Below are 18,632 nucleotides of genomic sequence, written 5' to 3' on the forward strand. Positions count from 1 at the left end.
GCACAGAAAGCAACAGGCTGGCCAGAAGTCGGTAACAGTAAAAAAAAAACATGCTTAAGCAACTGTTTCTACAGGTGGGCATGTTAAGATATTACTTGAAAAAACAATGTCTGTGAAAAAAATGATTTAACAGGTCACTGTTGACCCATCGGTATGGGCAATGTAACAAAAGAGTATTGCAACACGGATGTCTTAGTATCATCTGGTTCAAGGTGCAGTCATGTCGCAAATTAGTCCTTTCATTTTTCATACCAATGATATACAACACAAATCAACCATTCCTAGGTCACTGTGGTGCTTTCGTGCATAACATACACAAATTAAGTCAATTTTAATCTTGTCGAAGGATTGTCATATTCTACCGGAGAGCTCATAAGGTTGCCGACAGTGGGCTGGTTGCCAATTCGCATACAAGACCAAACATCAATTGTCGGCTTATTAGTCATCGCACCGCAGTTATTATTATTATTACTATTATCGGCACCTTATAAGCATAAATTCAACAACTTCAAAGATTCTAAATACTATTTGTACGTCACCAAAACTCTCAAGCAATGTTCAACCAATTTCTATCTCGCACTAAAAAAAAGCGAACTGATCCCTCTAGTTACCCCCGTCATTTAACTAGAGCGAGAAATCAGCACCAGCCTTGCTGTGCTTGCATCATGAGCGCGAATTCTCCGCCTGCAGCGAAAATCATCAATGTGCATTCCGAAGTACTACAGATGCCAACCTAAGAACAGTTGGCTCAATGCCTTGAACAACATGTGTTAATAATAATTGCTGGGTCTTTAGGTTCCAAATGATGGCATTTACTTTCATGGTAAGAGATTAGTGGGTTAGCTGTGCGTGCATGTACATGTGTTGTTCACGTACACAATGTTCACGTCTGACTAGGCAAACAATGTCACAATACATGACATTACAAGTCAAAGATTGAACATGCCGTGTGTATAAATAAGCCACTTTGCCCCCCCAACCCCCACTCATCAGAGCCGTTTTTTTTTTTTCTAGTGTTAAAAGTGGCAACCCTAAGCTTTCATGTAAAGCCCACAAATGCAAATTGGTTGGAAGATAATAAAAATGAACATTTTCAAGTATTCTCAGCCCTCCTTAATACTGTTCAATGTAAGATATCACTAAAGCTAAATTTTGAGCAGACAGTAATAATCGGTGCCAGAGTGGGATACCGAGACATTAGTTTATGAAAGCAGGAATTTGCATTTCAGCATGTTGCACACATCCTCAACCCGAACGATTAGGTTACGTTAAAGTCTTAAAATATTTAAAGCATCAATTTTACAGAGAATGCAAGCTTTCAATAGAAAAATTGTACATAGATGAAGAACAGAACTAGCACACTGTTGCAAGTAATCAGCACCAGCCCCACTATTTAACATGTTACAGGCAAATAGAAGACAATCCAAGATAATTAATGATTATGCAGCTTTTCACCGTGAAAGAAATTCTCACTGACAAAACTAATTTTATTTTCTTACAGAATTTCTGAATACTTACTCTCTACTCAGCAATGTTATCATATGCAGAAATGTGGCTGGTGCTTTTCTATTATAGCCTTTAATGGAATCCCAGTTAAGCATACTACAGTAAAGTACCACTTCAACAAAGATCAGATACACAAACTATTCAGTTGTTTGAACTTCTGTACTTCCCCTGCCAAAGCACCAATAGACCCAACGCTAACGTATTTCAGATACACAAAATATAGTGGAGAGTGCATTTCAGTTCTACGAACATATTTTTCGACACCATCCAATGCCTTTTACATCATATTCACCCCGCCTACAGCCACACTTCCTGCAGCATAGCTGTGGCATCTATCTAGGAGGCCAATATTTTATGCTAATAACTAGAACCAGATTATAGGCAAATGCCTATGTTGTTCCTTGTGTTCCTATCGTGCCATTTTGATATATGAGCATGAATTGGAGGTTATAAAGGGCTTTTATGGTGTTTTTATAGTGCCTATAAATGCCTATTTTGGGTGTTCATGCCTAAATGCCTATTTTCCAAATTAGCGCCTATATGAGCACTATTCAAGACCAAATTTTGTTTTCGAGCGTGGTGTGAAACCGTTATTCAGGTAAAAAAGGCAACATTAATATTTCTAAACACTGTAAGGTTCAACGAAGACAAAGCTGACATGCCGCGAGCGATTGGAGGAGGAGCATGAGGAGTGAAAAAGACACCATTTCTGCATCCCGAAGTGGAAGTACGTCTTAGCGTCTGCAGGAGAAGGAGGAGAGATGATGATTAGTGGAGTTTATTGGCGCAAGGGCCAGATGTGGCCAAAGAGCGCCAGAGCGATGATAATGAACTGTGCGATGTGCAGTGTAGATAAAACAGATGTGACGTGGCTGTAAATGGGCCTAAAAAACAGTCGCTGTAGGTGCGTAAATATATATATATAGTAAAATTATGGCAATGACAAATGATGTGTGCTATGGAGACATAAAATGGTTTAAAAGTGAAATGTATGTGAAATAAAAACTTGGCATGGAGCACCAGTGCCTCGACAGAGCCCTTAAAACAAGAGCATGGAGGCCTGGGGTCATTGAAAGCTGCTATCACAGCGACATCCTCTGAACAGAGGATACGCTATGAACCTGTTGGGCTAAAAACATTCAATGTTGGGCTAAAAAAAGTCAATACTACATCTTTTAAAAAGCTTAAAACTGATTTTGCATCAAAAAGCGGCTCTTCACCGAGAAACATAATCGGATGTAAAGGAAGATTATAGCGGTATGCAAAAGCAAAATATTTCTTTCTCTCACTTTCAGCTTCCGGACACTCCAGGAGGACGTGGAGGATGGTTAGCCTCTCACCACATCTACCACAAGTAGGAGGTCCATCACCAGTCAGCAGAAAGCTATGGGTACCATAAGTGTGTCCTATTCTGAGGCGACAGAATAAGAGATCAGTTTGCCGTGTTCTTGTAGCGGAGGGCCAGTAACGCAACCGCGGCTTAATCAAGTGAAGCTTATTATTTATTTCTGTGTCCCACAAGCGTTGCCAGTGGTTTCGCAGTTTCTTACGTAGGAAGGGTTATAGATCTGTTGCAGGGACAGTAGCGGTGGGGTTAATAGCGCGCAATATAATTGACGTGGCCATTTGGTCAGCTAACACATTGCCCTCGATGCTTCTATGGCCAGGAACCCAGCAAATAGTAACATGCTGGTTGGACATATACGCTGTACACAGAACGGAATACAGCTCAATTATTGCCGGATTTCTGAATCTGAAAAGGGATCTTAATGCATTTACGACGCTTAACGAGTCTGTGAATATAATTGATTTTGTATGTTTGATTGCCGTATATGCTTCATAGCCGACAATAGTGCATAACCCTCAGCCGTAAATATACTTGTTTCCGGGTGCAGCACACCGGATTCCGAGAAGGATAGCCCGACGGCTGCATAAGCCACCCCTGCATGCAACTTGGAAGCGTCAGTATAAAACTCTACGCATGAGTAGTTGGACTGGAGTTGTCGGAAATGCATTTTAATATGTGCTTCTGGTGCATGTTTAGTGATCTCGGCAAGGGAAGCGTCACAATGTATGAGCTGCCACTGCCACGGCGGTAAATGTTTTGTTGTGGGCATAGAACAAAGTTCTAGCAGCGGAACACCCATTTCCTCACTTAAGCTTCTCACACGCAAAGAGAACGGCTTTCTCGCTGCGGGTCGATTATGGTAGAGGGTGGCAGCGGTCATATCGTTTATAGCTGAATAAGAAGGATGCTTTATGTTTGCGCGTACCTTTATAAAATAAGTGAAACTGCTATAGGATCGCTGTAGGTGAAGTGACCACTGATTCGACTCTACATAGAGACTCTGGATCGGACTTGTCCTGAAAGCACCAGTTGCCAGTCGGATACCCAGATGGTGAACGGGGTCTAGGATTTTCAAAGCACTTGGCGTTGCGGAATGATAAATTATAGAGGCATAATCAAGGCGCGACCAAACAAGGCTTTTGTACAAGTTCAAGAGACACTTCCGATCACTACCCCATGTTGTACGTGATAGGAGCTTTAGGAGGTTCACCGCTTTCAGACATTTCATTTTTACATGTTTAATATGGGGAATAAACGTGAGCTTAGAATCTAAAGTGGTTCCTAGGAATTTATGCTCGCTGCTCACAGAGAGTTGGTCTCCCTTGATCGCAATATTTGGTAGTGGCATTACCCCTCGTTTGTTGGAGAAGAGTACGCAAGTACTTTTCTGAGTGTTTATTTTAAAACCATTCTCATCCGCCCATTTAGAGAATTTATTCATTCCAAGCTGCACTTGTCCTTCGCAGATAGACATATTGCACGATTTGAAACTCATCTGCACATCATCAACATACACAGAATAAAACATCGTGCTTGGAATGATTGACTGCAGGGAGTTCATTTTTACAAGAAAGAGTGTGCAACTAAGCACGCCCCTTGCGGAACACCAGTCTCTTGGGTAAATGATCTAGAGAGAGCATTTCCCACTTTTACGCGAAAGGTTCGATTAGACAGATAACTTTCAATTGTGTTTAGCACATTCCCATGGATGCCCATGGCGGCAAGATCGCGTAGAATCCCGAATCGCCATGTGGTATCGTACGCTTTCTCCAGGTCTAAGAGTACCGAAAGTACAAACTGCCTATGAATAAATGCATCTCTGATGTATGTCTCTATGCGAACAAGGTGGTCAACTGTCGACCTTCCCTCTCTGAAACCACACTGAAGGGGGTCTAGTATACTGTTACTTTCTAGGAAGTGGGTTAAGCGCCGGTTTAACATTTTCTCATATAGTTTGCATAAACAGCTTGTTAACGCTATTGGCCTGTAGCTGGCGGCCAAGCACGGGTCTTTGCCTTGTTTAAGTACCGGGATGACTATCGCTTCTTTCCAACACAATGGAATATATCCAGCTTCCCACATGGTATTGAAGAGGGTTAGGAGCGTCTATTGTGCTTCTGGGTGAGGATACTTGATCATTTCGTACGTTATACGATCGCCACCTGGCGCCGAGTTGTTGCAGTACGCAAGAGATGCCTTAAGTTCAGCTAATGAAAATGGGCAGTTGCAAGCCTCCCTGGATGGACGTTTAGATTTAAGGGGCTGCCGCTCTTCGCGTTCTTTGAATCTTAAGAACGTTTCTGTGAAGTGCGATGCACTTGAGACGTATTCAAAGTGTTCGCCTAGGCAGTCCGCCTGCTCCTCCAGGCTCTCCCCTCGGCTACTTACCAAAGGTAGGGGGTGTGACTCCCGACCCATTAACTTGTTTACCCTATTCCAAACCTTCGTTTCGTCGGTGTAAGAATTTATACTGGAGATGTACCTATTCCAACTTTCTTTCTTTGCGAGGTGACGCGTTTTTCTGGCTTGGGACTTAACCTGTTTGAAATTGTTGAGGTTTTCAGCCGTTGGGTAATTTCGGAGTAGTCTCCAAGCTTTATTTTGTCTATTGCGCGCTTTCCGACAATCGTCGTTCCACCATGGGATGCGACGTTTATTGGTCATTCCGTTGGTTCGCTTGATACATTTCACTGCAGCGTCAATAATAAAACCTGTTAGGTATGCTACAGCATCGTCTATATTAAAATCAGCAATCTCATCTCCGTCTAAAAATGTAATTTCTCGAAACAGTTCCCAGTTGGCTGACTTGGTGTTCCAGCGAGGAAAGTCAGGCGAGCATGTATCTTCTTTTGTTAACTTTAACATAATCGGGAAGTGGTCACTCCCAAAAGGGTTCTTGAGAATGAAGCACTCCAGATATGGAATTATAGCACTCGAGACAATACTCAGGTCTATAGAAGAGTATGTGTTGTGTGTAGTGCTATAACACGTTGGTTCTTTTTTGCTTAGTAGACATGCACCTGACAAAAACAGAAAGTGTTCTATTAGCCGTCCTCGCGCATCTAAACGGGAGTCGCCCCATAGGGAATTATGTGCATTTGGATCACCAACGACTATATATGGCGGAGGAAGTTCATCAATGAAGCTTTGAAATTGTGTCTTTGAAAGTTGATAGCACGGGAGAATGTAAATAGAGGTAATTGTTAGTAGCTCCCCGAACAGCACTGCTCGGACAGCAACTGCCTCAAGACAAGTTCGGAGGTTTAATTGCTTACAGGCAACACCTTTATCAACTATTATAGCGACACCGCCCGACGAAGCGGCAGGGTCGTCACGGTCTTTGCGGAAGATGGCATAATGCTTTAGAAAGTTTGTTTGTGTGGACTTGAGATGTGTTTCCTGAACACACAGCACCTTTGGAGTATGTTTATTAAGAAGTTCTCTAATATCATCAAGGTTATGGAGAAGTCCTCTCACATTTCACTGTAAGATCTGTGTATCCATTTTAGATGTGTTTTGTGCTGTGTGCTCAAGGATGGAAAGTTAGCTCACGGAACCTTTCCAGGGGCCATGACACGAGATTTTTCTTTTTTAGATCGGTCGACGGAGTCGCGCCGATCCTTAGGCGCTGGCTGCGCCCTCACGCTCGGTGTTGTGTCCATTGCCTCTTGCAAGGTGCTGGACACGCGCTCTTGCGAGCGCTGCGTTTGTTTTGAGGGCCTCGCCTCAAAAGATGAGACCTTCGCGGCCCCCAGCCCTGAGGTTGGTGGGTCTTTCTTCGATGGCGGAGCAGCACTGGCTGCAACCGCCGAGGGGGCGGATGGCGTCACCGCTGGCTCACTACGCCTGTGCCAGACAGGCGCCGGGGGCCGTCGTGGCACTGCCCCCTGACGCGCCACTTCGGCAAAGCTGGTTTCTGGTAGGCAGGACACCTGCCTTCGTGCCTCCTTAAATGAAATGTCTTGTTTTACTTTAATTGTGACAATTTCCTTTTCTTTTTTCCAGCATGGGCATGACCGCGAGTATGCGGCATGCTCCCCATTACAGTTCGCACAGTGAAGAGAGTTTTCACAGGCATCTGATGTGTGTTCTTCAGCACTGCATTTCGCGCAAGTTAAGCGGCCTCGGCAGTTCTGTGAACTGTGGCCGAACCGCTGGCATTTGAAACATCGGAGAGGGTTTGGTATATATGGTCTCACTTGAAGCCTGATATACCAGACCTCAATGGAGTCGGGCACTACACTTGAATTGAAGGTGAGTATCAGGTGCTTAGTCTGGACTTCTTTGGCATCACGCCTCATCTTAATTCTTTTCACGTTGATGACATTCTGTTCGCTGAAACCCTCCAGGAGTTCAGCCTTCGTCAGCCCTAACAGGTCATCATCTGAAACAACGCCACAGGTGGTGTTCATGGTTCGGTGTGGGGTTACTATTATTTTAGTATCTCAAAATTTCACTAGATTAGGCTGTCTCTCATATTGTTTCTGGTCGCGGAGCTCCAACAGGAGGTCCCCACTTGCCATTCTCGATGCTTTATATCCTGGGCCAAAGATTTCCATCAAAGACTTTGATACTAGAAAAGGTGAAAGTGTTCGCACTGATTTGCCGGGTGTGTCAGCGTGGATAACATGGAATCGGAGAAAAAATACTTTCTGGTTACCAAAAAATTGGAAGACTTCATCGGTGTGCCCTCTTTTCTTAGGGGGATCAGGGAGTGGGGGGAAGGAACTAGCCATAAGAGAAGGTTTATTTTCGGCAGCGGCACCAGCCACCCACCATAGAGTCCTACAAGGGGACGCTGCAGGGTCTGTAAGCACAGGCCCTGCAGACGCCAGCTGTACACCACCACTATAGCCGAATATGGTGTATCTAAGGTAGGATAGCCACACAGGGTTAACCCTTGCCGCCAGGAAACACGGAAGTCAACGGAAGAGAGTAGAGGACAGGAAAGAGTTAAAGTAAGAGAAAAGACGAAGATGTGAGGGGGAGACAGGAAAAGGCGACTGCCGATTCCCCCAGGCGGGTCAATCCGGGGGTGCCATCTACGTGAAGCCAGGGTCAAAGGGGTGTGTTGCCTCTGCCAGGGGGCCTTAAAGGTCCAATCACCCAGCGTCAGCTCAACCCCGAGGATCCTCTTTTTCCCGGACACGGCAAAGCCACGCACAACTAGGCGTGGGAGGGAGTCAAAACTCCCCCGTCAGCTCTGGTCCGTGGTGTCGCTACACACCAAACGCCTACTTGCGCAGGCGCCCCTGCGGGTGCCCTGAAGAAACTGAAGAACCGCCCTGAAAACCTGAGTATTGCTGTGGGAAAGGAAGAGCAGGTTTTTCTGGGCAGCTGCGGGTAGCTGGAGAACGAAGGGAAAACCCATGGAGGGCCACTCGTGGAATGCTCGTGTTGATTCAGTGGTGGCAAAGGTCGCCAAATCATTGTACTACTTTATACAGCAAGGCCTGAGACATGTGCCGGCATGTTTACATTCAACGGTGTACTTAGCATACATTCACCGTATGCTTGAATACTTGTTTTGTATGAGATCCTTTGTCATATGTCTTTAAGTGACAAACATGAAAAAATAAGGAACAGGGCTTCAAGGTTTGTCCTAAGCAATTACTAAAAAATGACAGCTGTAACAATATGAAAAATGAACTAGGATGGGAATTACCATCATCGTGCCTAATTAAACTGCGGTTAAAGCTCCTATGTCAAGAATTTCATGGTAAAACTCGTTCCGAAATGAATGTACCTAAACAGTTCTCTTTGCACAATGGTAATTAAGATTTTAGAATGTCGTATCAGATAAAATTTTTCTATTAATTTTTTGTTCGTTTCATGACCCTATGAAATGGCTTATGAAGACAACAAAGTGTGTTGTGCCAATGAGGGCATGTTTTTTTTAACATTGTAACCCATCTGCTGCAGCGCCTTCGGGTAAAAAATGTGATGTGTATGCGGCTTCTGTTTTGTTTGTAATTTACTTTTTAAGCGTCCCTTTTTAGGTGACACAATAAGTTGTAGTCAGACACTAGAAGTTCTTGCGCACCCAATAAAAAGTGTTCTACCAGGGTGATTTTTCAAATTCGTTCGTTACGAGCCACCAAAGCATGATGCGAAAAAGCAAGCTAGAATCCTTTGCCACTCGACATTCGATACGCCACTCGACATCCACTCGACATCTGATACGACATTCTAAAATCTTAATTACCATTGTGCAAAGAGAACTGTTTAGGTACATTCATTTCGGAACGAGTTTTACCATGAAATTCTTGACATAGGAGCTTTAACCGCAGTTTAATTAGGCACGATGATGGTAATTCCCATCCTAGTTCATTTTTCATATTGTTACAGCTGTCATTTTTTAGTAATTGCTTAGGACAAACCTTGAAGCCCTGTTCCTTATTTTTTCATGTTTGTCACTTAAAGACATATGACAAAGGATCTCATACAAAACAAGTATTCAAGCATACGGTGAATGTATGCTAAGTACACCGTTGAATGTAAACATGCCGGCACATGTCTCAGGCCTTGCTGTATAAAGTAGTACAATGATTTGGCGACCTTTGCCACCACTGAATCAACACGAGCATTCCACGAGTGGCCCTCCATGGGTTTTCCCTTCGTTCTCCAGCTACCCGCAGCTGCCCAGAAAAACCTGCTCTTCCTTTCCCACAGCAATACTCAGGTTTTCAGGGCGGTTCTTCAGTTTCTTCAGGGCACCCGCAGGGGCGCCTGCGCAAGTAGGCGTTTGGTGTGTAGCGACACCACGGACCAGAGCTGACGGGGGAGTTTTGACTCCCTCCCACGCCTAGTTGTGCGTGGCTTTGCCGTGTCCGGGAAAAAGAGGATCCTCGGGGTTGAGCTGACGCTGGGTGATTGGACCTTTAAGGCCCCCTGGCAGAGGCAACACACCCCTTTGACCCTGGCTTCACGTAGATGGCACCCCCGGATTGACCCGCCTGGGGGAATCGGCAGTCGCCTTTTCCTGTCTCCCCCTCACATCTTCGTCTTTTCTCTTACTTTAACTCTTTCCTGTCCTCTACTCTCTTCCGTTGACTTCCGTGTTTCCTGGCGGCAAGGGTTAACCCTGTGTGGCTATCCTACCTTAGATACACCATATTCGGTTATAGTGGTGGTGTACAGCTGGCGTCTGCAGGGCCTGTGCTTACAGACCCTGCAGCGTCCCCTTGTAGGACTCTATGGTGGGTGGCTGGTGCCGCTGCCGAAAATAAACCTTCTCTTATGGCTAGTTCCTTCCCCCCACTCCCTGATCCCCCTAAGAAAAGAGGGCACACCGATGAAGTCTTCCAATTTTTTGGTAACCAGAAAGTATTTTTTCTCCGATTCCATGTTATCCACGCTGACACACCCGGCAAATCAGTGCGAACACTTTCACCTTTTCTAGTATCAAAGTCTTTGATGGAAATCTTTGGCCCAGGATATAAAGCATCGAGAATGGCAAGTGGGGACCTCCTGTTGGAGCTCCGCGACCAGAAACAATATGAGAGACAGCCTAATCTAGTGAAATTTTGAGATACTAAAATAATAGTAACCCCACACCGAACCATGAACACCACCTGTGGCGTTGTTTCAGATGATGACCTGTTAGGGCTGACGAAGGCTGAACTCCTGGAGGGTTTCAGCGAACAGAATGTCATCAACGTGAAAAGAATTAAGATGAGGCGTGATGCCAAAGAAGTCCAGACTAAGCACCTGATACTCACCTTCAATTCAAGTGTAGTGCCCGACTCCATTGAGGTCTGGTATATCAGGCTTCAAGTGAGACCATATATACCAAACCCTCTCCGATGTTTCAAATGCCAGCGGTTCGGCCACAGTTCACAGAACTGCCGAGGCCGCTTAACTTGCGCGAAATGCAGTGCTGAAGAACACACATCAGATGCCTGTGAAAACTCTCTTCACTGTGCGAACTGTAATGGGGAGCATGCCGCATACTCGCGGTCATGCCCATGCTGGAAAAAAGAAAAGGAAATTGTCACAATTAAAGTAAAACAAGACATTTCATTTAAGGAGGCACGAAGGCAGGTGTCCTGCCTACCAGAAACCAGCTTTGCCGAAGTGGCGCGTCAGGGGGCAGTGCCACGACGGCCCCCGGCGCCTGTCTGGCACAGGCGTAGTGAGCCAGCGGTGACGCCATCCGCCCCCTCGGCGGTTGCAGCCAGTGCTGCTCCGCCATCGAAGAAAGACCCACCAACCTCAGGGCTGGGGGCCGCGAAGGTCTCATCTTTTGAGGCGAGGCCCTCAAAACAAACGCAGCGCTCGCAAGAGCGCGTGTCCAGCACCTTGCAAGAGGCAATGGACACAACACCGAGCGTGAGGGCGCAGCCAGCGCCTAAGGATCGGCGCGACTCCGTCGACCGATCTAAAAAAGAAAAATCTCGTGTCATGGCCCCTGGAAAGGTTCCGTGAGCTAACTTTCCATCCTTGAGCACACAGCACAAAACACATCTAAAATGGATACACAGATCTTACAGTGAAATGTGAGAGGACTTCTCCATAACCTTGATGATATTAGAGAACTTCTTAATAAACATACTCCAAAGGTGCTGTGTGTTCAGGAAACACATCTCAAGTCCACACAAACAAACTTTCTAAAGCATTATGCCATCTTCCGCAAAGACCGTGACGACCCTGCCGCTTCGTCGGGCGGTGTCGCTATAATAGTTGATAAAGGTGTTGCCTGTAAGCAATTAAACCTCCGAACTTGTCTTGAGGCAGTTGCTGTCCGAGCAGTGCTGTTCGGGGAGCTACTAACAATTACCTCTATTTACATTCTCCCGTGCTATCAACTTTCAAAGACACAATTTCAAAGCTTCATTGATGAACTTCCTCCGCCATATATAGTCGTTGGTGATCCAAATGCACATAATTCCCTATGGGGCGACTCCCGTTTAGATGCGCGAGGACGGCTAATAGAACACTTTCTGTTTTTGTCAGGTGCATGTCTACTAAGCAAAAAAGAACCAACGTGTTATAGCACTACACACAACACATACTCTTCTATAGACCTGAGTATTGTCTCGAGTGCTATAATTCCATATCTGGAGTGCTTCATTCTCAAGAACCCTTTTGGGAGTGACCACTTCCCGATTATGTTAAAGTTAACAAAAGAAGATACATGCTCGCCTGACTTTCCTCGCTGGAACACCAAGTCAGCCAACTGGGAACTGTTTCGAGAAATTACATTTTTAGACGGAGATGAGATTGCTGATTTTAATATAGACGATGCTGTAGCATACCTAACAGGTTTTATTATTGACGCTGCAGTGAAATGTATCAAGCGAACCAACGGAATGACCAATAAACGTCGCATCCCATGGTGGAACGACGATTGTCGGAAAGCGCGCAATAGACAAAATAAAGCTTGGAGACTACTCCGAAATTACCCAACGGCTGAAAACCTCAACAATTTCAAACAGGTTAAGTCCCAAGCCAGAAAAACGCGTCACCTCGCAAAGAAAGAAAGTTGGAATAGGTACATCTCCAGTATAAATTCTTACACCGACGAAACGAAGGTTTGGAATAGGGTAAACAAGTTAATGGGTCGGGAGTCACACCCCCTACCTTTGGTAAGTAGCCGAGGGGAGAGCCTGGAGGAGCAGGCGGACTGCCTAGGCGAACACTTTGAATACGTCTCAAGTGCATCGCACTTCACAGAAACGTTCTTAAGATTCAAAGAACGCGAAGAGCGGCAGCCCCTTAAATCTAAACGTCCATCCAGGGAGGCTTGCAACTGCCCATTTTCATTAGCTGAACTTAAGGCATCTCTTGCGTACTGCAACAACTCGGCGCCAGGTGGCGATCGTATAACGTACGAAATGATCAAGTATCCTCACCCAGAAGCACAATAGACGCTCCTAACCCTCTTCAATACCATGTGGGAAGCTGGATATATTCCATTGTGTTGGAAAGAAGCGATAGTCATCCCGGTACTTAAACAAGGCAAAGACCCGTCCTTGGCCGCCAGCTACAGGCCAATAGCGTTAACAAGCTGTTTATGCAAACTATATGAGAAAATGTTAAACCGGCGCTTAACCCACTTCCTAGAAAGTAACAGTATACTAGACCCCCTTCAGTGTGGTTTCAGAGAGGGAAGGTCGACAGTTGACCACCTTGTTCGCATAGAGACATACATCAGAGATGCATTTATTCATAGGCAGTTTGTACTTTCGGTACTCTTAGACCTGGAGAAAGCGTACGATACCACATGGCGATTCGGGATTCTACGCGATCTTGCCGCCATGGGCATCCATGGGAATGTGCTAAACACAATTGAAAGTTATCTGTCTAATCGAACCTTTCGCGTAAAAGTGGGAAATGCTCTCTCTAGATCATTTACCCAAGAGACTGGTGTTCCGCAAGGGGCGTGCTTAGTTGCACACTCTTTCTTGTAAAAATGAACTCCCTGCAGTCAATCATTCCAAGCACGATGTTTTATTCTGTGTATGTTGATGATGTGCAGATGAGTTTCAAATCATGCAATATGTCTATCTGCGAAGGACAAGTGCAGCTTGGAATGAATAAATTCTCTAAATGGGCGGATGAGAATGGTTTTAAAATAAACACTCAGAAAAGTACTTGCGTACTCTTCTCCAACAAACGAGGGGTAATGCCACTACCAAATATTGCGATCAAGGGAGACCAACTCTCTGTGAGCAGCGAGCATAAATTCCTAGGAACCACTTTAGATTCTAAGCTCACGTTTATTCCCCATATTAAACATGTAAAAATGAAATGTCTGAAAGCGGTGAACCTCCTAAAGCTCCTATCACGTACAACATGGGGTAGTGATCGGAAGTGTCTCTTGAACTTGTACAAAAGCCTTGTTTGGTCGCGCCTCATTCCTTCCCTGTTCTCTTTGGTATCGGGGCTGGAGAATCACACGACACATACGCACTAAGAACAACATGGGTAAGCAAGGTCACGCACGCGTGATGTGCCGCAGCCTACTTGTGCACGTATGCCATCGATGTTGTGTCGTCTCGGCGTTCTCTGTTCTGTATTACCACTTTCTGTGGGATGGATCAGTCAGTGCATGTAATTTAGGAGAGGCTGGCAAAGATCATGTATTGTGACCGCAATACACCACGTCACCCCTTTGAAACTGCGTTCAGAGTCAACGCACCAAACACGAGCTAAGCGTTGTCAGCGTTGGCGAAGACACGATGCAGAAATGATGAACGCAAGCGAAATCGGATAGTAGTAATAGTAGTAGTAGTAGTAGTATATAGTAATATAGTAATAGTATGTGCGGTTTTAGGTTAAAAAAAAACACGATATGAATATAAGGGATGCTGTAGTGGAGGTATCCGCAAATTTTGACCATTTGGTGTTCTTTAACGTGCACCGATATCGCGCAGTACACAAGCATCTAATTTTCCGCCTTCATAAAGATGTGACTGCCGCGGCCACAATCGAACTTGTGGCATTCGGTTTAGCAGCGGAGCACCCTATAGCAACTGGTCTCCCGAGGCGGACGCGCAACGAGGGCCGATTAATGAATAGCACCTTGAGGCTATTCCCCCCCTCTCTAAAACAAAAATAAAAATAATAACAAGCTGAGATTATGTCTGCGTGTTTTATTATTTTTCTCAGCTTTCATTCATTATACTGATTTTGAAAGGGCAGTATTAAGACAGAGGAAAAAGAAAGACAGAGACGAAGATCATTGTCTTTCTTTTCTCTTTGTCTCTGTGCTTCCCTTTCAAAATGATATGAAGTAGCTAGCCCAAACCAAAGTACTCCTCATTTATGCTACACAACAGAACACACAAATTGCACATGCCAAGTAAAGTAATGCTACATGTAATGCTCTTAATGAGGTACCGTTCAAAATGCAGGATATAATCGGGAGGCAGGACATTTTTCATGTTTCCTAGATATAGCTAGCATTTAGCGAACTTCTAATGAAGAGCGTACGGTATGCAACGCAAGCCCACCAATGTCAACATAAAGCAGCGACGTAAAAACACGACGTAAATGTTGGGGTGCACGGCCGCGAGAAGGGAAAGTGGCATTTATTAGAAATTGAGCATTTTTCCGCGACATGTAATTTTGCAAATCTCAATAGGAATGATTTGGAGTGCCCAGTGCATCACTACGCTTGTCAACTCGTAATGCCCAAACCTAGTGTGGGGCTTTTTAAGGTGTTCACCGATAGGGGATAAATTGGTCCTACGTGGTTAGACCTAGCATCCCTCTCTTTTGGGGTATCAGTGGTCTGGTTATTTGCTTCTGAGATGCCCATCCCAGAAACAACGAAACAAAAGACCCAGGAGAGTGTCAATTGAATTGTGGACGCTTGACGCACATTTCTAGGCAATAAAACGAAAGACTACATACTTCGAATCACATGGGAAATGCATGCCAATGTTCAATCGTTAGTACCTTTTTGCTATATTAGACAGTATCATTTTCTTAGCTTTTTGCCGTAGATACAAGTCACTGACATCGTTTTTTGGGGATATTTAAATTTTTGTAGAAATTCATTGTGCCTATAATTATGGTTTTGAGGGCCTAAAATGGTATTTTACCTGCCTGTCTTTGGCGTCTAAAACACTTTTTTAGAGCCTAAAAATCTGGCATCTACTAATAACGATGCTTCATACCCTGCAACGAACTTCATCATGGACAATTAAGAGTCGGCATGGAATAATTGCGGCTCTAATGGAAAGTGCGCAGCTTGGGTACATGCGCAAGAAACTGAGCACTAGAGATTCCTCGACTGAGCAGAACGTGCTACTGAAGAGGGTCTATCAAACCTTGGACACGGCAACTCAATTTGTGACCACTGCAGTCATAAGTGCACAAGTGCCAGCAAAAGATTACTGTATTCTTCAAAACATACTAATTAAGTAGAAATTCAATTCAATTAAGCAGAACAGAAAATGCAAGGGTGCTAACTTTGTTTCAGAAATTCATGTTTTTTTTTTGTTTAACTCCTGATAATACGTTGCAACATTGCTATTTCAGTTCAGTACACTTTCACTTTGAATAAACAAATAAACTTTAAATAAAGTCCGGCAGTTTCCTTCTCACTAGGCAGAGAGCAGAGGGAAGTTGCTCCTTTAACAAGCTTTTTTTTCTGGGGTTCCTTGAAGTTAATTCAAGTGATGTTTTACTTCATCACTTTTTTTTCTATTCAGCAACACAATGCTACACAGTGCGGGCTGTTTTCCCCCCATGACATTAACATTTAAAGTCATAACTATGCTTTTACACGATCGTGTTATACTCCCTCCCAATGAAAGCGTAAAACGTTACCTGCAAATCAGTATAAAATCCTGCAAGGCCGAAACCTTGAATCCTTCAAGGTCTTCAAGTATGACAACGATTGGATCCTCTTTGCGGATTCCATGAGAGCTTTTCTTCTGTCGCTTGGATGGTGACCCTGGAGTCTGACATCAGGTAGAGAGTCATTCAAGAAAACAGTCCACACAACGCAACATCTTAACAGAAGCTTACCTTGATCACCACTGAATCATGCCATTCTGCTAGCATAGACATTGTACACACATTCCTCTTGACTTCGACATCTTCAGATCCCGACACCTGCGCGCAATGAAACATTGTGTCAAACAGTAAACTCCGGCAATGGAAATCTCTTAAGGTGGCAGACTGCTCTTTGGGATCAAAGAGTGACAAAAAAAATCATTTTTTAAAATTGACATATTTGGTACCTGCAAGTATTTTGCTATCTCTCTGCAAATTTTTACACACCAAGAAGTGATAATTTTTTGTAATGTTATTCTAACTGTCCAGATTCTTGGTGCTGTTAACATGCAGAACTCTTTATAATTTGCCGGCACCTGTGTTAGAAGCTCTGCTACGAATTTATGAGCACTTTTATGAGGATTGCAATACATGCGCATTATGATTGTTGCTTTTTGAAGAAGCTGTGTGTTTTCAGTTTTTTCCATTTTTCTCGAAAAAATTAATTTACAGCTGTTCAGTTTTGAGGCCTAAATATCTCTGCAGCTAGGGCAGGTACAACAATATTCTTTTTACAATGGAAACCTGTATGTGCGTAGGGTGCAAGTATGGGAGCATAATTTAAAGGACAAGCCTTTTTAATTAATTACTCATAAAAATTTTAACACAATTCCAACTGCTTTTGAAAATGGATAGTTCATATTGCTGTAAAATAATAAGAAAGGCTTAAAAACAAAAATCTCTTGCATTATTTCAATCCATAGTCATCAGTCTATGTTTGGATATTTAAATATCACTTTTAATTAAGCACTTTTTTTCTATGACGGCCTTAAACAATAGGGGGTGAACTTATGTTATCTCAGGAATAAGATGAGTTACAGAAAAACTAATTAAACATATGAAATCATCAGAAAAACTGCCTAATCCTGTGCAGCTTGATCAAGATCACTGAAGAAATAAAGAAAGAATGTCTAAGAGCAGTCTGCCCCCTAAAATTAAACTACTACTAAAATGAAACAAATGCTGCTGATATGACTAATTTAGTGTCGGAATTTCGCATTCCCGTGCACCTCTCAATGAATGAAACTCCTGTTAAACTAAACACGATTCCTTGGTCCCCTAAGGTTCCGTTTAACAAGAGTCTACTGTACTTAGTAACATAGTAGCATCACAATTGAGCAATGATGTGTACGATGCCACTACAACGATGCACATAAAGAGAGAATGACTGAAGATTGGCAGTTTTTCTCTGCCAGAAATATTTGAGTGAGACCTCTAACAAATGCATGCTACATATAAATACAGGCAGTACCATTATGAAGGGGAACACCTAATGGGCAAATACGTAACGACTTTAGGCATGTAAACTGAAATTTCGTTTAAAAAGTTGCTCTTGTAAAGGCGATAATCCTCTCATACTTCTTTGATTTCAATGCATAAATGACAATACAAAAATTCCAGAACTTGTACAGTGATCCTAAATGCATTGCTTGGTAAATACATTCATGTCCTCAATGATTTAGCACTGAAATGCAGAAGAAAAACTTGGACCTCTGAGGGGGGCGTGAAATACACAGCACACAAGTAAATAGGAGGAGCACAAGGGACATGGGCCCCCCTCAGTTATCATGAACAAACGCCAACTTGCCCAGATTTTCATTTTACTTAATACAAGAAATGGGTGCTATCATCGCATGTTTTGTCAGGCGAATTTTTGCTGCAATGAAACACCTCGCCACATTTATCAACCTAGGGACTCTGGAAATTGGGAGACTGCAATAAGCCATTTCGATGCCAGCGATCACATGAGTGCTTGCAATTCTAGTACATGTGAGTAATTAATTACACATGTGCAGGGCAAAATATGCTATGACACGCAAAATCTAGTAGACCCTTCCAAAACTTAACACACCTGACCACATTAAAATTGCATGACGGCGAAGCTAACGTTGTATGCATGGCACCGATATTTTACTGCGAGTTCCACATCGAGATGAAAATAACACGCCGAGCTGCAAATAACCAAGCCCCTACACAAACGTGGTGGCCTCTTCTCAATGTGTATCGGTGGGTTGGTTTCGTCAAGGAAATTTTTACTGCCACTGTCCCTCATTTTCATTTCTGGCAGGAACTGCTTATCACATTTACAGAAACGCTTGTTCAATCAGGAGGACTATTCAGAAATTGGGAGTCTCCCAGGCAAACAGAGAGTTCACAGATATGAATGACCACAATTACTTAGAATCAGAAGCATCAGTCGAATAAGGAGGCAACGGTACATCCTCCCTCTTTTAGGCATTTATTGAAATAATAAATCAGATTATATTGA

The 18,632-nt window shown here is 43.8% G+C and overlaps 1 protein-coding gene across 1 annotated transcript in view; it reads right to left on the bottom strand.

The window, feature by feature from the left end:
* Orc3 (origin recognition complex subunit 3) overlaps positions 1–18,632 on the bottom strand; it is a 47,776-nt gene that overhangs the window by 23,596 nt on the left and 5,548 nt on the right. Inside the window, exons 5-6 of the mRNA XM_037425324.2 lie at positions 16,337–16,423; positions 16,136–16,269 (exon numbers count right to left, since the gene is read on the bottom strand). Coding sequence (XP_037281221.2) covers positions 16,136–16,269; positions 16,337–16,423 — 221 coding nt within the window. The remainder of the gene's footprint in view (positions 1–16,135; positions 16,270–16,336; positions 16,424–18,632) is intronic.

The sequence above is a fragment of the Rhipicephalus microplus genome, chromosome 5, assembly GCF_043290135.1.
Source record: "Rhipicephalus microplus isolate Deutch F79 chromosome 5, USDA_Rmic, whole genome shotgun sequence".
Taxonomy (NCBI): Eukaryota; Metazoa; Arthropoda; class Arachnida; order Ixodida; family Ixodidae; genus Rhipicephalus; species Rhipicephalus microplus.